The sequence below is a fragment of the Amblyraja radiata genome, chromosome 1, assembly GCF_010909765.2.
Source record: "Amblyraja radiata isolate CabotCenter1 chromosome 1, sAmbRad1.1.pri, whole genome shotgun sequence".
Classification (NCBI taxonomy): Eukaryota; Metazoa; Chordata; class Chondrichthyes; order Rajiformes; family Rajidae; genus Amblyraja; species Amblyraja radiata.
This window is the reverse complement of record NC_045956.1, coordinates 148,940,658-148,962,170: the sequence shown is the minus strand read 5'-3', so window position 1 is coordinate 148,962,170 and position 21,513 is coordinate 148,940,658. Positions and strand designations below refer to the sequence as shown.

Below are 21,513 nucleotides of genomic sequence, written 5' to 3'. Positions count from 1 at the left end.
TACAATTTAGACATTTCTTCTGGAAATGTGTTTAATAGCAAATTAAAAAGAAATATATTAAAAGTGTAAACCCCATCATGTGAGTACCTTAGTGTGAGATTACTGTAAAAGATTTAAGACTGGGAATCAGCAGGGGAGCAAACAAGGTGAAGGATCAGCTTCTAAGGGAGGCGAGTGGATACAAAAAAAGCGACGTTTTTAACTTTCTTTGGAAACTTCCCAGGTCAACACTGCAGGACTATGTTCAAATGGTTCTCAGATTGTTCAAAGTTGGCATTGCCATTCCCACCCAGCTCTCGCCTTGGTTCCCCACGATACGCTGCATGGAGAACAAAGTTATCACGTGCATCCGACATTGTACTTGAAGGGAGACCAGGGCAAAAAGCACATGTTGAACTTCTCTGTTGACATGATGTCTCCTGGAAATGGTCTCCAGCACGATTTAAATCAACTTCCAATTGCATAACACTGAAAAAAAGCAGTACTGCACAGTCCAGGTCATAGAGAAATTTATTTCAGTGACAAGCATAGTTATTTCAGTCTGAAGAAGGGTCCCGATCCAAAACATCATGCATCCATGTTCGATGGGCTTGCTGCCTGACCTGCTGAGTTACTCCAGCACATTCTGGCTTCTTTTGTAAACCAGCATCTACAGTTCCTTGTTTCCCCATTATTTATGATCTGCTGACATGTAGGTTTTTGTAATTTCCTATCAACAAACAGTGGATGAGTTTTTCCAGCGTATTTTTTCTGAGCCAAAATTACTCAAGTCAGTGAGAGGACTCCAATACTCTGGAGCCTCATCTGTGGCTAGAGATGATGCAAAGAATTTTATCGAGGCACACACCATCTCCTTTCTTGCGTCTCTCTATAACCTAGGATAGATCCCATTATCCACCATAAGATTCTTCATGAAATTCAACTATCTCAATCTTGATCTCAAATTTCCTTAGCATATTGGTATACCCCACGCAGGTCTCATGAGCTTTCCCAATTAAGAATATTATTACAATGTGCTTATTTAGTATCTCACCCATACCCTCTTACTCCAAGAATACATTTCCCCCCTTTATTCTTGAATGGTCCCACATACTTGCCAGTTACGTTTTGTTTCTACCATATGTATAAAAAGCCTTGTGTTTTAGACATATTCAGGCATCCAGGAAAATCACAGCTGATCCTTCATCTGGTTCACTTCCCTGCTGATTCCCAGTCTTGAATCTTTTGCAATAATCTCACACTAAGTTACTCACGTGATGGGGTTTACACTTTTAATATATTTCTTATTAATTTGCCATTAAACACATTTCAGGAAGTAATTACTAAATTGTGTTAGTTACCAAACCTATTCATGAAATTACTTATTCTTCAAAGCCAAACAATTTTTTGAAAATACATTTTTAATTAAATAAATTGTTGAATTATAAAATGTGGCCAGATAATACTGGTTCATGGCAAGATTTTACATTTGCTAATATGTAAATGAGTTTGAGCAGAAAATCATATCTCAAAACTAGTGCAATGTTAGCTACACTTTTGCCTGAACTGCCCATTGAGTCCAAAGTATGCATTTAAATAACAATCAATGTATAAATAACAATTAGCTCTTGAAATGTGAACAGATTGCCCATATTGAAGAGCTTTGTACTATTGTACCACATTTTTGTTTAAATAGAATAAATCCATAAGATATACATAGTAAATGAAACATTGTAAAACAACATATTAAATACAAAGCCATTAAGTTTATTCAAAGCCAGCTTGCAATTTCCCCTCTGCTCTGCCCACTTAAGATTCCAAAAGTCTGAAGAAGGGTCTCGACCTGAAAAGTCATCTATTCCTGGTCTCCAGACCTGTTGAGTTAAGGGCCTGTCCCACTTACGTGTCCTTGACATACAAATTACGTAACCTCGTGGTCGCGTTGAGGCGCACGGGCATCGTATGGCCACGCGGAGCCAGTCCCACTGAGAAGCGCGGAGGGGTATGTAGTTGTGTGCGACATCGCGCAGGGCTCCGAAACTTTTGTAGCGAACGAAATCTTCGCGCGCCAACGGCCTGTCGCGTAACTGACGGCCAAAGTGGAACAGGCCCAAGACCCTGGTGCGACGCAATGTCTCACCTCCAGCAGCAGCAGAAGCAGGCAAACGATCGCCGAACTCGGCCTGGGGCTAATGGCCGTTGCAGTCCAGATTCGCCCCCACTTCTACTCCCAGAGCGGGGCTAAGAAAATTGAAGATAGACACAAAATGCAAGAGTAACTCAGCGGGACCGGCAGCATCTCTGGAGAGAAGCAACGGGCGAAGTTTTGTGTCAAGACCCTTCTTCTGACTGAAGAAGAGTCTCGACACGAAACGTCACCCATTGCTTCCCTCCGGAGATGCTGCCGGTCCCGCTGAGTTACTCCTGCATTTTGTGTCCATCTTCAAATGACGTCACGCGCTCCAGACGGCTGTGCGGTCGACTGAAGTCACGCGTGACCTTCGCGGGACTGTCGCGGCTCAATGCGACCAGGAGGTTGCGTAATTAGCATGCCAAGGACACGTAAGTGGGACAGGGGCTTTACTCTAGCACTTTAAGTCTTCTTTTGTAAGCCAGCATCTGCCGTTCCTTGTACCCTAATGTTCCAAAACGTTGACATAAATATTCTCTTACTCTCACCTTATTCATCAATCCACCTCTACACAACCTTCCCCGGCAGCTTTGCGTGCCACAAAGTGTTTAATTGTCCCTTGGGCTGTACCTCAGGTTAAAAAAACGCATTCAATCATGCTCGAACCTACATATTTGCATAACCTGTCTTTGGATGGAGTGAATAAATTCATTCTCAAGCATAAAGGATGTTTTTGAATGAATTAATACATCAATTACAATACAACAGAAGCAGTTATGCCAGACAAACCTTACGGAGATGTCAAATTCGGTTGGGATGTAAGTTGGGCTTGCCAACTGCCATGTACAGTAGAACATGTCAGGGTAGGCATTTGATCTGCAGACCACGTTGGGTTGTCCCGGAGAGTCTAGTTTGAAGAAAAAGAGTAAATTCAAATGACTGTCATTATTGGTCACATTAAAGAGCTCAAAACATTGCAACATTTAGCGTCATTCTTTTCAAATTATGATTTTGACATGCAAAATAAATTGTCTCTCCCTTTTTGGCAGGAATATATAGTTTATATTAGTTTAGTTTAGAGATACAGCACGGAAACAGGCCTTCGAGTCCGAGCTGACCAGTGATCCCCATACACTAGTAGGTTATGCAAATATGTACACTAGGGACAATGAATTTTTTTACCAAAGCTAATTAACCTACAAACCTGTACGTCTTAGGAGTGTGGGAGGAAATCGGAGCAACCAATGAAAAAACATGCGGTCATGGGGAGAATGTACAAACTCCGTACAGACAGCACCCATGGTCAGGATCGAACCTAGGGCTCTAGCACTGTAAGGCACCAAATCTACGCTGCGCCATTGTGCCGTCAACTTTTTTTATAGCACAAGGAACATTCAGTTGAGAAACACAATTTTGTCAATGGATTTGCTTAATACCATAGCCTCAAAACTGCCGGAATAAATCATGAACATTGAAACCAGTTAATTTTAAGATGGAATGGGGCAGGTACTTGAGGATGAAGAAATCAAAGGGTTAGCATCAGAAAGAGGGAATGCAAAATCAAGTATGAGTCCACCTTTCCAAGATGGCACCCAAGCCAGGTGACTCTCTGCATGCTGGTCCCAGATGTAGATCTGCAATCATTCGTTACAATGGCTCTACTCTTTCACACCACTACTAAACGTTATTCCCTTTATCATGTATCGGTACTCTGTGAACGGCTCGATTGTAATCATGTAGCCTTTCCGCTGACTGGTTAACATGCAACATAAATGTTTTTCACTGTACCTCGGTACATGTGACAATAAACTAAATTAAAGAGCCCACTCAGAGATGATGGGCCAAATCGCCTCCTTCTGTGCTAAACTGTCAATGATTTCAATAAAGTCAAAATGCATTTCAACGACAAGCCAAAAGAAAAGAAAACTGCTTTTAATTGTATACCAGAATGTTCTTCACGTTTGAAAGAAATATTTTAAATTTACTCCAATCACTTCGCTGAAGCCACGGCTCATTGGGTAGCAATCTTACTTTTGAGCCAGAAAGTTGTGCAATAAAGTCTCATTCCAGAGACACGAGTACAAATATCTAGACTGACATTTCTACTTATTTGTGGTGTCTCGAGTCCAATCTTTCTATTTGTTCTGCGCAGTTTGCTGTATCTTGTAGTTATTGCCAACTGTTGTGGGATGGACTGTTGCTGCAGGGCATCTGAGGAGATGATCTATTCGTTTTCCTTTCCTGACATACAGAATAGATGTTCTGTGATATCGGTGGAAAGTTACATTGCTGACAGTTTACAGGTAACGATGGGCAATACTGTTATATCATTGTCTGGAAAATCACCCTCTGTCCACAGCATTTAAATGCAATAAACGAATGAATGAATGAATGAATGAATGAATGAATGAATGAATGAATGAATGAATATTTTATTGTCACATGTGACAAAGTCACAGTGAACTTCTTTGCTCGGTATGCAATAGTCGCCACATAAAGGGTGCCGACAAAGTTACAAAGTATCCCGCACCAGGACCACCTTTGTTCTCCCCAAGCCAGGACCTCCATTGTTCCCCCTCCCTCACGGCAGTAGGAGCAGTGTGTTAGACACACATTCTGAAATTCAGTTCCATTGATTTCCAAGTCCTGGTGAATATTTAACCGTCAAGTAACATAAGTGCTTCTGCTGTCTCATAATTCCACCTACCCAGGTTTGATCTAGATCTTGGATGCCGTCTTTGTTGACATGCTCAAAGGACCTATTTTCATGCTGAATGACTTCATGACTCTATGACTATTTATTTTAATAAACAAAACAATTCAAGGAAGATCCCTGCTAAAGTGGGAAGCACATGGCCTGATATCTATTAAAACATTTTATCAAAAAGATAAACTTCTAAAAATATACATTTAAATTATTTTCATTTTAACTTTGGACAATAGCTTTTAAGATTGCTTAGCTGAAACATAAAATGATTATTTTTTTTTGTTATCTCTGGTATCTCACTAACCACGTTAAAACAACGCAACAGATTTTAGAAACATAGAAACATAGAAAATAGGTGCAGGAGGAGGCCATTCGGCCCTTCGAGCCAGCACCGCCATTCGTGATCATGGCTGATCGTCCCCTATCAATAACCCGTGCCTGCCTTATCCCCATATCCCTTGATTCCACTAGCCCCTAGAGCTCTATCTAACTCTCTCTTAAATCCATCCAGTGACTTGGCCTCCGCTGCCCTCTGTAACAGGGAATTCCACAAATTCACAACTCTCTGGGTGAAAAAGTTTTTCTCACCTCAGTCTTAAATGGCTTCCCCTTTATTCTAAGACTATGGCCCCTGGTTCTGGACTGTCACAACATTGGGAACATTTTTCCTGCATCTAGCTTGTCCAGTCCTTTTATAATTTTATATGTTTCTATAAGATCCCCCCTTATCCTTCTAAACTCCAGTGAATACAAGCCTAGTCTTTTCAATCTTTCCTCATATTACAGTCCCGCCATCCCAGGGATCAATCTCATGAATCTACGCTGCACTGCCTCAATCACAAGGATGTCCTTCCTCAAATTATGAGACCAAAACTGCACACAATACTCCAGAAGTGGTCTCACCAGAGCCCTGTACAACTGCAGAAGAACCTCTTTACTCCTATACTGAAATCCTCTTGTTATGAAGGCCACCATTCATTAGCTTTCTTCACTGCCTACTGCACCTGCACGGCAACTTTCAGTGACTGGTGTACAAGGACACCCAGAATTTGCTGCACCTCCCCCTTACCTAACCTAACCCCATTGAGATAATAATCTGCCCCCTTATTTTTGCCGCCAAAGTGGATAACCTCTTATTTATCTATATTATACTGCATCTGCCACGCATCTGCCCACTCACTCAACCTGTCCAGGTCACCCTGCAACCTCCTAACATCCTCTTCACAGTTCACACTGCCACCCAGCTTTGTGTCATCTGCAAACTTGCTAGTGTTGCTCCTAATTTCCTCTTCCAAATCATTAATACATATGATAAACAGTTGCGGCCCCAACACCGAGCCTTGCGGCACTCCACTCACCACTGCCTGCCATTCTGTAAAGGACCTGTTCACTCCTACTCTTTGCTTCCTGTCTGCCAACCAATTTTCTATCCATGTCAACACCCTACCCTCAATACCATGTGCTCTAATTGTAGTCACCAGTCTCCCGTGCGGGATCTTATCAAAGGCTTTCTGAAAGTCTAGATAAACTACAGCCGCTGGCACCCCTTCATCCATTTTACCTGTCACAAGTAAATATGAAGCTTAAAATAGTTGACAACCTAAGAAGTTCCACAATATTGATGGTCCAGAGGAAGACTGAAATACAGCATGTTGGCAACAAATTTGTATCTACCTGTGACCCCATTTTCAGGGACATACTCCTAGATCCCTCTGCTCTACAACTCTCCCCTGGCATTCACTGTGGAGGTCCTGGTTTGTCTTCCTAAAATGCAACGCCTGACACTTATCTATATTAAACTACATTAGCCATTCCTCAGCCAACCTGCCTAACTGATCAATATTCTGCTGCAAGTTTTGTTGAGCTTTGATTACATAGGCAAGTGAAGTACATAGAAGTCACATACAGATGTGTGTTGGCTTCTGATGGAGGCAACGTTGTGTGGCTGGGTCCTTTCTATTAAAGTGATACTTGCACAGAGAACCTTTAAAGAACATCACTAACTTTGTGATAGATAGAGGAAGTGAAGGGAGGAAGGAATTGATTGCAATCAGCAATCAATTTTCTGCCAACATTCTATCTAGTTGCTTGTAAAAATGCTGTGTTGGGAACTAGAATATTTAACTCCATGAAAAGAATAACATAACCTTCTCTACCTTCTATACTAATACCAAGGAGCTTATAACTACTGATTAAACAAATTGAAGTATAACTTTCTGCTGGTCTTCATTTTGCAATGACAGCAACTACTTTTGCTTTGCATTTCATAGAAACGCATTTAGATCCTAAAAAGGAGCAAACATAAATGTTGAAAATTATTTTTCCAGGGTTTACGAGTCCACATCCAAGAACATTATAGTGCATGACCCGACATTCCATTGGGTACAAAGCATTTCACTTAGTCCACAGGAGGTTAATACTCCAACAGAACTGCTGAATACCACCAATGACAATGAATGCATAAGTGCATAAATTAAGGAACCCGACTGTGTAATTAAAAACGAACTCAGAAACTATTCATTTCCCTGCTGGATTTACGAACTCTGCAATCCGTATCTCTCAACTGTGCATTTTACCATGAATTTAAACAAAAGCATACCTAGCAATGTTTTGCACTACAAGAATTTTAATTATTCACACTCCATATCATTTTAATTCCTATCTTTAGGTACCTTCTAAGTTCACAATACCCACTTAAACTCAGTTAACATTCAATTAGCTGTCATTTATTAGTGCAGCAAGATGGGGGTGATACTTATTCTTATCAAGTTATATTACTAGAAAAAATATAAATGTTAGTTAAGGTTTCAAGTTGGAAGTTCAGTTCTGATAGTTCATGAACTGAATAATTTAAGTAAAATTGCTTGAAATGTTTTTTATAGCAAAAAGATCTCCTTAAATACTAGAAATCCCAAAAAGACAATACAAAGATTCTTGCACTAATGAAAAAATCTTTATTTACAACAGTTACAGCCACTTGTGCTTGGGTGGTCCACAGAGAGTGTTGGATTATACTCTGAAATGTTAGTTTTTTTTCGAGTTTATCTGTCTCTCATGAATCAGTAAAGAAATTAGAGTAATCTATCTATCTATCTATACATAACTAAAACTCTGATCTTGTTAGCTTCCGGTTTGGCAGTCATTCTATTTGTGCAAAAACGGTACGCGATAGCGCTACGATTTTTCGCCAGCTCACTCACCGTTCTCCTGTGTTGCGATTGCACTAAGTTTTGTTCCGATCAGTGGAAGCTGGTAAGAGTTATCGAGGTTTAAAAATCTTTAAAAACGCGCGTGCGCAGATCGATTGCCTCTCCTGCCATTCACTACCGCTTAGATTGGTCCCTTCTACTGCCACTCCGCGGGACGGTCCGCTCCTTCCTGTGCCATTGCGTCTTTGCTGCAGCTGCGGGAGGCTCTGGATGGTCGGCGGAGGTCTCCAATAGGACACAATTTTTGGAAGGAGGGACCGGAAACGGCGGCCCAGTCCAGCCCAGCCCAGAGTAGGAGATTGGCGCCAAAGTCGCCAAACAGAAAGCGGACGACCAGCGAAGCGACCAGCGAAGCGACAAGCGAAGCAACCATCGGCCAGCGAAGTGACCAGCGGCAGCTGTAAGTCCCCATCGCACCGCCAACCCCTTTCTCTCTGGTCCCCCTCGCTGGCTCCTGCCCCCCCTCCCCCGTGATACTGCACTTTCCCTCATGGATCTTCCCCATCTTTTCTCTGAGCTCTCCCCCCCCTGCTCCCACACCCCTCCCCCTCCCACACACACACACCCCAAACACCCTCCCCCCCCACACTCTTACCCCCAATCCCCGCTCCCACACACACACACCCTCCCACAACCCCCCTCCCACAACCTCTCTCCCACACACCCCACCCTCCCACACACACCACACCCTCCCACAACCCCCCCCCACAAACCCCCTCCCACACATCCCCTCCCACACACGCCCCTCCCTCCCACAACCCCCTTGCCACAAACCCCCTCCCACAACCTCCTTCCCACACACACCCCCCCCCCACAAACCCCCTCCCACACATCCCCTCCCACACACGCCCCTCCCTCCCACAACCCCCTTGCCACAAACCCCCTCCCACAACCTCCTTCCCACACACACACCCTCCCACACACACCCCCTCCCACACACACCCCCTCCCACACACACCCCCTCCCACACACACACCCCTCTCCCACAAACCCCTCCCTCCCACAACCCCCCTCCCACAACCCCCCTCCCACACCCCCCCTCTCACACCCTCTCCCACACACCCCTCCCTCCCACACACCCCTCACAACCCTCCCCTGCCCACACACCCCTTTCCCCACAAGCCCCCCTCTCCCCAACAACCTCCCCGCTCCCCACAAGCCCCCTCTCTCCCCCCACACCCGCAACCCCCTCCCCCCACAACCCCCCGCCCACACACACCCCTCCCCCAAACCATTCCCTCCCCCTCCCACATCCTCCCTCCCACCCACACCCTGCCCACACATACCGCTTCCACCAAACACCCCCCTCCACCCCCACATTCCCTCCCCCCCCCCCCCCTCAATCCCCTCCTGCCCACATACACACCTCCCCTCCCACCCCACACCCCCTGTGGTGACTGGGACCCAACGGTCCCACTTAGTCTCGTACTCACTAATGTTCATTAAATTCACGCCACTTCCCTGCACAGTAGATGTTTTGAATTTAACATGAGAAAATTACATTTGGATATATGATTTGTGGACCTAGATGTGAAGATGGAATTGTTTTATTTTAGCTGATGGATATGAAGAGGCTGATTGAGCTTTAATAATTGTGCAAAAACATCCAGCCAGAGCCATTCTGCCACACTCACAATCCTCACAGTTTTGCAAGCTATCCAGCTCCCTTTTAAATGCTACGATCGAATCTCTCCCCACAGTAGATCTAGCAACACGTTCCAGACTATAATCACTTGGGAGATTCAGGCACAGTTTCTTCCCAGCTGTTATTATGCAACTGTATCATCCTACCACAACCAGAGAGCAGTGCTGAACTACTATCTACCTCTTTGGTGACCCTCAGACTATCCTTGAATGGACTTTGCTGGCTTTACCTTGCACTAAACGTTATTCACTTATCATGTATTTATACACTACAAATGGCTTGATTGTAATCATGTATTATCTTTCTGTTGATTGGATAGCACGCAATAAAAGCCTTTCACTGTACCTCGGTACATGTGACAATAAACAAAACTAACTACCTGTAACTCAGTCTGAAGAAGAGTCTCGACCCAAAACGTCACCCATTCCTTCTCTCCAGAGATGCTGCCTGCACCCAGTGAGTTAATTTAGCATTTTTTGTTTACCTGGGATAATAACTCATCGTGCTTGTAGAGTACAATAGATATAAACACTAGTTAAAAAATAAAAAAATGACAACAGTTCTCTGGCCTTCTCTTCTATAATAAAGAACTTAGTAGTTCTAGTAACGTATTAGACACCACCCTCCTGATAATTTCTAGCACAGAAGTAGGCAATATAATCCTGCTAAATTATTGATATAAAATAGATCTTTACAACTGTTTTGTTGTATGATGGAGAGCTCAATGTTTATTTATCCCTTTTAATGCATACGTCCCCATATTTCCCACGTGGTCAATTTTGATTCTTCTGGATGATATGTATTAAACTTCAAAGATAGGCACAAAATTGCTGGAGTAACTCAGTGAGTCAGGCAGCATCTCTGGAGAAAAAGAACAGGCGATGTTTCAGGCCAAGACCTTTCTTCAGACAATGAGAGTCAGAGAAGAGGAAAACTAGAGGTATGAAAATGTTAAGTACAAATCAGAGCCGGTACCAATAACCAAGGAAAGGTGGAGCCCACAGTGGTCCATTGTGGAAGAGACAATAGACAATAGGTGCAGGAGTAGGCCATTCGGCCCTTCGAGCTACCACCATTCAATGTGATCATGGCTGATCATCCCCAATCAGTACCCCGTTCCTGCCTTCTCCCCATATCCCCTATCTTTAAGAGCCCTAACCAGCTCTCTCTTGAAAGTATCCAGAGAACCGCCCTCCATCGCCCTCTGAGGCAGAGAATTCCACTGACTCACAACTCTCTGTGTGAAAAAGAGGTGATAACAAAGTGATATATGGATGCAAACAATGAAACTAGCAGGGCGACAAGGGTGGTAGAGGGGCGGAGAGAGAGGGAATGCAAGGGTTACTTGAAATTGGGGAAATCGGTAATCAAATCGATGGGTTACAAGCTGCCCAAACGAAATATGAGGTGCTGCCTCCAATTTGCGTGTGGCCTCACACTGACATTGGAGGAAGCCCAGAACAGAAAGGTCAGTATGGGAATGGGAAGTGGAGTTAAAAAAACAGAAGATCGTGTAACCATATAACCATATAACCATATAACAATTACAGCACGGAAACAGGCCATCTCGGCCCTACAAGTCCGTGCCGAACAACTTTTTCCCCTTAGTCCCACCTGCCTGCACTCATACCATAACCCTCCATTCCCTTCTCATCCATATGCCTATCCAATTTATTTTTAAATGATACCAACGAACCTGCCGCCACCACTTCCACTGGAAGCTCATTCCACACCGCTACCACTCTCTGAGTAAAGAAGTTCCCCCTCATGTTACCCCTAAACTTCTGTCCCTTAATTCTGAAGTCATGTCCCCTTGTTTGAATCTTCCCTATTCTCAAAGGGAAAAGCTTGATCACATCAACTCTGTCTATCCCTCTCATCATTTTAAAGACCTCTATCAAGTCCCCCCTTAACCTTCTGCGCTCCAGAGAATAAAGACCTAACTTATTCAACCTATCTCTGTAACTTAGTTGTTGAAACCCAGGCAACATTCTAGTAAATCTCCTCTGTACTCTCTCTATTTTGTTGACATCCTTCCTATAATTGGGTGTAGTCCAAGGCAGATTGAGTGTAGGTGTTCAGCATTTCACCAATAGCTTCAACATTGTTGGTTTTATCTATGCTTCGTGCCTCTAAATCTGCATTTGTCTCATCATCTTTTGTTGCTTGTTTAGAAGCTAGAGTAGGCCGTTGAGCCTTTCCTGTCTGATCTGCCATTTAATACGATCTTGACTGATCTTTACTTCTGCACAAAACTGCTATCAATTCATTGATATCTAAAACATCCATTTCTCTGTCTTCACACATCTGACCACACCAAAGCTTGCAGGCCTTTTCTTTTCAGAAACACGTTTAATTGCCTCTTGAATCCACATATATTTGCTGCTTTGATTTTCTTCCATGGAATTTTACTGTAGCGTCCATATTCTGTACAGGATTTGGCTTACTACAAAATCATTATCCGGATGAATCAAGTGAACGGATACATGTTTAGGCATTTGAATAGTTTGATATTATCAAATCTAACTGTCACCCTATTTTTAGAGATTTAATTTCAAGAAAGCGTTGTATCTCTTTTGTTTCAAATTACGCTGTAATGTCCAAGATCCTTCTTCAATCACAATGGATCACAGGGATTTTCCCTGATTTAATCTTTAGAGTGTTATGCTTCAGGGCACTGAATCATTCTTTGCACATTTGGAAAGAACCACTGATGCCATCATGATTTCAATTTAATTCATTCTGCCAAGTCTGGTCTATACTTGTTAAGGTAATAGGTTTACATAACAGACAAGCTGACTGGGGCCACTCATCTATTTATTGATGTTGACATTGGCTAATGTGTTATCTATCCGAGTTTTTTTTCCAAAACTAATTTGACAAAAAAAACTGAAGTGACCAGTTAGACCGATTTAGTGTGAAAAACATTTGCTTTTGCCAGAGATGGCATTCTCCCCAATCCTTATCTCAATATTCCATCATGCTCTATGGTGAATAAATAGCTTTCAATCATTTTACATAATAATGCATAAGTAAAAATACTACCAGAATTAACCTTCCTATGATTTTCTCTTCTTAATCCACATCATCATGATGTACAGAGGGATCTAAGGGTCCAAGTTCATACTCCCTGAAAGTAGCAACTCAAGTCGATAGAGTGGTAAAGGAGGAGGTATATGGAATGTTTGCTCTCTTCGGTCAGGGCATCGAGTCGTGGCTGCTCACAGAACGAAGACGCCTGTACGTGTTTGTTTAACGTGTACTTGATGTTGCCCTCCAACAAGCACATGGTCCTTCACAAATCAATCAACTAATTCCATTGGCAAGGGAACCAAGACGATTGGAGCTGATAGATCTGTTGCAGCCTTCATCCGCCTTCACAGCCGTTGAGTTCAAGATAACTTTGTCCGCCTGGTCCACCGTTGAGGTCTTGTAGGTTGGATCGTTCTTAGTCTGGACCCTCATCCTCGATCTTACCACCATGGGTGGCCCTACCAGAAGCTGGTGCTTCCGACGGCATCGCTCTCATGGGGACACGCAAGCCTCTTTACCACGACAAGGTAAACGATTTGAAGAGGCAGGGCATTGAGTACAAGAGTCAGGAATAGAGAGGAATAGGCACGGTGGACAGTCAGTTTTTTTTTCTCCTCGGATAGAAAGATCTAATGAACGAGGGCAAGGTCTTTTACACAGAGGGTGTTGAGTGCCTGGATTGCATTGACAGTGTGGTGGTTGAAGAAGATACTTTGGTAGCATTTAAAATACTTTTGGATGGACATATGTATATGCATGAAATAGAGGGATATGGGTTATGTGCAGATAGATAAGTGATGGTCTTAGCATGATGTGCAGCACAGACATTGTGGGCTAAAGGGGAATGTTCTTGTGCTGTACTGTCCTATGTTCCATGTTCAATTTGAAAACTTTAAATGGGAAAAGATGATTTGTTAATATTCTACTTCTTTTGATATCAGCTCTACAGACATGCCTACATATGATAGCATTCCTTTCTTCAGAATCATATTTATTTGTCTCTTGAACCCATTCATGTTTTCTGCTTTGATTTTCTTCTTCAATAACATATTCTACAAATCTGTTTTGTGAAGGAGAATCTATCAGATTTTTTTTTAAACTTCATCATTCTTATTTTCTGCTTGTCTTTGATCACATAGGCTGGCAATTTTCCACAAACTGTTTCTCTTCTGTATCCTTAGGTTATGTGAGTGAGCAAGAAGTTGCCAGATGGAGTAAAATGCTGGAAAATATGAGGTTATCCTCTACTAAAGGGAGAATGAAAAAGCAAATTATGATTTCGGCACAGTCTACATAACATTATAGCGCAGAGAGATCTGGGAGTCCTGGTGCAGCAAACAAAAAAGGTTGGCATGCAGTGCAACAAAACTTCAGGAATACTGCCCATTTGTGCAAGGGATACAGAATGGAAATGCAGGGAAATTTTGTCTGACCCAAAACTTTTGTCTGTCCATTTCCCTCCACAGAATTTGCCTATCCTGTTGGTTGCTCCAGCAGTCTCTATTTTGCTCAAGATTCCAGCAAATGCTGTCTTGTCTCCTCAGAATGTTTTGCAGTTACCTTACATGTACCTTCCTTGAAGGTGGCGTCACAGGTAGATAGGGTGGTCCAAAAGGATTTTGATACATTGGCCTTCATGTATTGAGTATGGACATTGAGTAGGGACATAGTTTTTAATAAAACTATTAAAAACTATGTTGTACCATGTTGTGAGAATGACTGGGTTGTTTTCAGTCATGTTGCAGTTATATAAGGCAATAGACAATAGGTGCAGGAGTAGTCCATTTGGCCCTTCGAGCCAGCACCGCCATTCAATGTGATCATGGCTGATCATCCACAATCAGTACCCCGTTCCTGCCTTTTCCTGGAGAGAAAAGACTTTGCCTTCCATCACAGTGAGGAGGAGGTTCACTGTGATGGATGTTTGTGTAATTTGAATTGTTTGTATGTCTTGTAAGAATTGTCTCTGCTTGTATGGCTGTGGAAACTAAGTTTCGTTTGAGCCTCACTGAGGTTCAAATGACATGTAATAAATATTCAATTCAACTATTCAATTCCCCATATCCCCTGACTCCACTATCTTTAAGAGCCCTATCTAACTCTCTCTTGAAAGTATCCAGAGAACCAGTCTCCACTGCCTTCTGAGGCTAAGAATTCCACAGACTCACAACTCTCTGTGTGAGAAAAGCGTTTCCTCATCTCCGTTCTAAATGGCTTACCCCTTATTCTTAAACAGTGGCCCCTGGTTCTGGACTCCCCCAACATTGGGAACATGTTTCCTGCCTCTAGCGTGTCCAAACCCTTAATAATCTTATTTGTTTCAATAAGATCCCCTCTCATACTTCTAAATTCCAGTGTATACAAGCCCAGCCGCTCCATTCTTTCAACATATGACAGTCCCGCCATCCCGGGAATTAACCTTGTGAACCTACGCTGCACTCTCGCAATAGCAAGAATGTCCTTCCACAAATTTGGAGACCAAATCTGCACACAATACTCCAGGTGTGGTCTCACTAGGGCTCTGTACAACTGCAGAAGGACCTCTTTGCTCCTATACTCAACTCCTCTTGTTATGAAGACCAACATGCCATTCGCTTTCTTCAGTGCCTGCTGTACCTGCTTGCTTACTTTCATTGATTGATGACCAGATCCCTTTGTACTTCCCCTTTTCCCAACGACACCATTTAGATAATAATCTGCCTTCCTGTTTTTGCTACCATAGTAGATAACCTCACATTTATCCACATTAAACTGCACCTGCCATTGGTTGGTGAGGCCGCATTTAGAGTTCTGTGTTCAGTTCTGGTCAGCATGTTATAGAAAAGATCATAAGATCATAAGTGATTGTAGCAGAATTAGGCCATTTGGCATCAATTCTACTCCACCATTCAATCAAGGCTAATCTATCTTTCCCTCCTAACCCCATTCTCCTGCTTCTCCCAATAACCCCTGACACCCATACTAATCAAGAATCTATCTATATCCACTTTAAAAATTGCCAGGACTTCAGCTATGGGGAGGTTGAACGGGCTGGGACTTGATTCCTTGGAGCGCTGTAGGTATATAAAATCATGAGAGGAATAGATCAGGTTATGCAGTTATTTGCCCAGAGAAGGGGAATCGAGAACCAGTGGATGTAGGTTCAAGGTGAAGGGGAAAATATTTAATAGGAATCTGAGGGGTAACATTTTCCACACAAGGGGTGGTGGGTTTACGCAATGACCTGCCAGTGGACATAGTTGAGGCAGGGACTATCACAACATTTAAGAAACAATGGGACAGGTATATGGATAGGACAGATTTCAAGGGATGTGGGACAAACGCAGGCAGGTTGGACTAATGTAGATGGGGCATGTTGGTCGTGTGGGCAAGTTGTGCTGAAGGGCCTGTATCCACGTCGTATAACTATGGCTCTCGGTAGCCAGTTTTGAACATGGAGATAAGGAGACATTTCTTCTCCCTCCAGTCCAATTTTAAATCCAAATGGCTAGCTCACCTTCCATTCCATGCAATCTAATCTTCCAGACAAGCCTACCATGTGGGCCTGTGAATACCTGTACACTGTGAATACCTTTTCATCTGAAATGATCCAAACCCCATGCTAATGCTAATTAATATTGTCAAGCAACTATTTCAGGACATTTCATTTCTTTGTAGGGGTCTAAATGGGTGCTTTATTTCTTTGCAGTTATCCACCGAAATAAAAATCCACTCTCAGCTTTAAATTGACTGAGGTCAATTGACTGTACGATTATGTGAATTGGCTAAATGTACACTGGCAACTCTTCTGCATCTGTCTGAAATTGGACAGGTGATGGTTAAATTTAATTTGATGTTACTACTCTGCATAATGTGAAACAGGTCACATTTTGAACATCACAAAGTCATACAGCATTATGATGTACTTGGTGTATTTTTAGTTTTCATCACCCTACCGCAGGAAAGATGCTATTAAGCGGGAAAGAGTGCAGAAAAGAGTTAGAAGGATGTTGGTAGTAGTTGGTAGTAAATGGGTTGGACAGGCTAGATGCAGGAAGATTGTTCCCGATGTTGGGGAAGTCCAGACCAAGGGGTCACAGTTTAAGGATAAGGGGGAAGTCTTTTAGGACCGAGATGAGAAAATCATTTTTTACACTTGGGTTGGCGGCGCGACCGATGTCACAGTGGCCTCTGCAGTCCTGTTGAGTGTGTAGTTTGTGGTGGGTTTTTGACTGTGTATGTGTGGGGGGCGGGGGGATGGGTGGGGGAAACTTTTAGATCTCTTCACTGTACGGGGACCCGACCTTTTCCCTGTCGGGTCTCCGTTGCCGTTGGGGCCTAGCACCGTGGAGCGGCCTCCAACCGGACGACAGCTCAAGTCACGGAGCCTGCGGAGCTGCGGACCTACGATCGTGGAGCTGACCGGCTTCGGAGCGTGGAGAGCTGCGGTGGCGCGCTGCTGCGACCTGACTCCGGTGGATGGTGACACCGGGAGCTCGCGGGTCCCCGGTGGGAGACTGCTTTGCGGGGCACCGGCAACGGCGACTTCTCCCGCTCGAATTGCGGGGTTGAGAGTGACCTGGAGCGGGGCCTTACATCGCTCGGCGCGGCTTTAAATGGCCGCGGACTTGCTAGCGCCCGCCGGGGGCTCTGACATCGGGACCCGGAGCAGGTCCTTACATCGCCCAGCGCGGCTTTAAGTGGCCGTGGGACTTGCTAGCACCCGCCGGGGCTTTGACTGACTTCGGGAGAGGAATGGAGAGCAGGGGAGAGACAAGACTTTGCCTTCCATCACAGTGAGGAGGAGATTCACTGTGATGGATGTTTGTGTAAATTGTGTTGGTGTGTGTCTTGGTTCTTTTCTTGTTGTATGACTGCAGAAACCAAATTTTGTTTGAACTTCATGTGAGGTTCAAATGACAAATAAACGGTATTGTATTGTATTATATCTGTGGAATTCTCTGCCACAGAAGGTAGTTGAGGCCAGTTCATTGGCTATATTTAAGAGGGAGTTAGATGTGGCCCTTGTGGCTAAAGGGATCAGGGGGTATGGAGAGAAGGCAGGTACAGGATACTGAGTTGGATGATCAGCCATGATCATATTGAATGGCGGCGCAGGCTCGCAGGGCCGAATGGCCTACTCCTACACCTATTTTCTATGTTTCTATGTCAAGGGCCTCAAGTGTAGGGAGAGGTTGGACAAGCTAGGACTTGATTTCTTGGGGTGTAGGAGACTGAAGAAAAAATCTTACAGAGCTGTGTAAAATCATGAGGAACATAAACAGGGTGAGTCTTTTCCCAAGGAGAATAAAAACTACTGTAGATGGCATAGATTTAAGGTGACGGAGGAAAGATTTAATAGGAACCTGAGTGGCAACTTTTTCACAAAGAGATATACGGTACATGGAACAAACTTCCAGAGGAAATGGGTAAGGTAGACACAATAATAATATTTAAAAAGTAATTTAGACAGATACAAGGATAGGAAAGGTTTGGAAGGATCTCAGCCAAACACATGCAAATAGGACTGAATGAGATGGACACCTTGATCAGCAAGGACGGATTTGCCCAAGGGACCAATTCCATGCAGCATGACTCTATCACAGAATGACTAGATGAGCATCACTAGTCATATTTCAAATTATTAGTCTATACTATCAGCAAGAAATAGCTGCCATAAAAAGACCAGCCCTATTAGTTTTACTGCTTTATTCAGATGCCCTTTCCTCATGGTGCCGTGTACCATTACCTTAATAGTCTGTAATTCTCAAATAAAATTCAAGTTACAATGACTGCACAGACAGCCTCATTAGTTAAATACCAAGTATCAAATGATAAATTATACATGATAATTATAATTTCAAGGTTCAACTAATAAAATTAGGTTCTAATTCTTCCATGTTTGAAAGCCTTAAAAGCAATTAATCAATACACTTTACCTTGAGATTTCGCACTAAAACCTAGTCCAAAAGACAGATTCTTCATGAGTAAAACGCAAAAAATATATTTCTACAAGATTTCTGTTTAGACTGTTATTAACAGTCACTTGACAAAATAGTGGATCTTAATGACTCAAACGGAATCAAGCTCTTAATTGCCGACTTACTAACATGTACTAATTGGTCTTTGATGCTTTTCATCTCCCATTCAGATCTGGTGCTAAAACCATCAATTGCTGCAATAATTTGGAATTAAAAGATAGTGCTGAATAGAATTGTATTGAATAGTAGGACTGGATGTTACAATCCCTAAGGTTCTTCACCATCATCATGGGGGTGACCACTAGGTAATTTTGCTACCAATCAGACACATCCTCAGTTGTGTACCTCAACATCACTGGGTGTTTCGGTCTTTTATCACAAGACCCCCTCAGTCGAGGCAGGCCGACCGCAGGGTGATCAGCCCCGGTTGTTTGTCTTATGAATGTCATTAGTACAAGATGCCACCTGTTGCCAAAATTCAAAGCAAGGTGAGGTTTGGATTTTATGCTGCCATTGAAAATTTATTCGGAAGCTTAATAAATAATCACCAGTTTTATATCTTTAATTAAGGTGGACAACCTAATTTGTGGTGCACAGCTTATGTTCTAATAATTTTAAGCAGCCTACTCAAACTTGAACAGCTGGCTACCATGCTTTTGTCAACTACACAACTCATGTGGAGCACTTAAAATAGTATTGCAAGATTAGATTCTGAACTCCTTCAACCTGCATCAGTGCCTGATATTTGGCATAGTTACCAACTTTAATGCATCAATACTTGACGGTCGATGGTGATCGAAGCAATGATGGATTGTGACGTATTGAACAAATATAACCAAAACTAACTATGCACAGACTTATTCTGCATTTAGCGAAAGCTCGATTTGTATTTGTGTGTGGAACAAAAAACTCCAGATCATAAGCACACAAAAACGCACGTATGCATGGGGCGGGCATGTGCGTGTGTGCGCGCGCGCGCACACACACACACACACACAAACACACACACACACACACACACACACACACACACACACACACACACACACACACACACACACACACACACACACACACACACACACACACAGAAAGTGTTTCACATCAGTACCAATTGTTTCTGTGAGTTTCACCAAGTTCAGTGGACAAGGGCCAGAGCCCCAACATCTGGAAAATTTTAGAATCAGACAAGAGATTATAAGCAGGTCAGCTTCTTTGTTAACATCAATTCTTTATTCATGCTTACAATCTTACAGGGTTTAATACTGGGGATGGACAGTTGCCAAAAACACAGCTTCAAGCATAAAGAGATCCTTCTTAATCCACCTGATGTTGCACACCATATTTTTAGCAGGCTGCAGAGTCTGAAGAAGAACATTGTCAGTATTGTCCGTTGATGTGAGTTGCTGGTGTCTATGTAATCTGTTGGCAGCCCTGAGAGTATGTGACGTCATTATCACCTCCATCTCTTTCAAATAGCATTTGGGATTAATTATTTCCAGAAATCAAGGAAGAAGTCCATACTTATTTAAGCATTTTTATTTAATTATTATTTAATCTACCCTGGTCCCTTTGTTTTATCCCTCCACCCACAGCTGCTCGCTCCCTGCAGCCTTCTGCAGCTGTGACCATGTCTGAGCAAGTTGTGCTCATTTTTTGAACCAGTGTTATCTTTGACTCAGCTTTACCAGTGGTATCCTTTACTCAGCCATTTCAGGCTCGCATGTTTGGGTGGCACAGTGGCACAGCGGTGGGATTGCTGCCTCACAGCACCAGAGACTCTGTCGGGTTCCATCCTGACTGTACAGAGTTTGTACGTTCTCCCCATGGGTTTTCTCTATGAGCTCCGGATTCCTCCCAAACTTCAAAGACGTACAGGATTGTAGGTTAGTTGGTTTTGGCTAAAATTGTAAATTGTCCCTAGTGTGTAGGATAGTGCTGGTATGCAGGGATCGTTGGTCGGCGCAGACTCAGTGGGCCGAAGGGCCTGTTTCCATCTCTAAACTAAACTAAACTTATCTTCAAAATTCTGAATACGGGTAGGCAAGTGAGATGGGAGTAGGCAATCACACTTGTTGTCCATAGAAACTAGGAACTGCAGATGCTGGTTCACACTAAAGGACACAAAGTGCCTGCTGAGTTACTCCAGCACTTTAAAGGACAAAAAATGAACTGCTCAGTTCAAGTAGCTCATGGGGTTTGCTGTGGAGATTTTATCTAACTAAAATCATTCTGAATAAAACTGAAAATAAAACTGATAAAGAAATAAACAAATATGTCATCTATGTTCAAGATTATAGAGCCATAGAGGCAAACAGCATGGGAACAGGCCCTTCAGCCCAACTTGCCCATCCTGATCTAGATGACCCTTCTAAGCTAGTCCCATTGATCTGCGTTTGGCACATAACCCTCTAAGCTTTTCCTATTGGTGACCTGTCCAAATGTCATTTAAATATTGTCACTGTACCTGCCTCCATTGCTTCCTCTGGCAGCTCACTCAATATACTCACCACTCTGTGTGAAAAAAACTGCTCCTCAGGTACCTTTTCAATCTTTCTCCTCTTACCTTAAACCTATGCCATCTAGTTGTTGATTCTAGTTGTAGTTGTTCACCCCCGGAAAAAAAAATACACTATGCAGTTCACTTTTTCTCTTCCCCTCAAGATTTCATGCATTTCTGAAAGATCATCCCTCAGCCTCCTGAGTTCCAAGGAATAAAGACCCAGCCTGACTAATCTTGCCCTGTCCTGGTTTGATTTCCACAAATGCAACAACTCGCACTTATCTGGATTAAACTTCATCTAGCATTCATTCCTCAGCCCACTTGTTCAATTGATCAAGAACTTGCT

General features: G+C 43.1%; 1 protein-coding gene across 6 annotated transcripts in view; it reads right to left on the bottom strand.

Moving 5' to 3' along the window:
• The window catches only part of cntfr (ciliary neurotrophic factor receptor), a 327,137-nt gene that overhangs the window by 77,063 nt on the left and 228,561 nt on the right, over positions 1 to 21,513 (bottom strand). For all 6 annotated transcript variants that reach the window (XM_033032525.1, XM_033032497.1, XM_033032521.1 and 3 more), the window contains one exon: positions 2,900 to 3,017. In XM_033032525.1, coding sequence (XP_032888416.1) covers positions 2,900 to 3,017 — 118 coding nt within the window. The remainder of the gene's footprint in view (positions 1 to 2,899; positions 3,018 to 21,513) is intronic.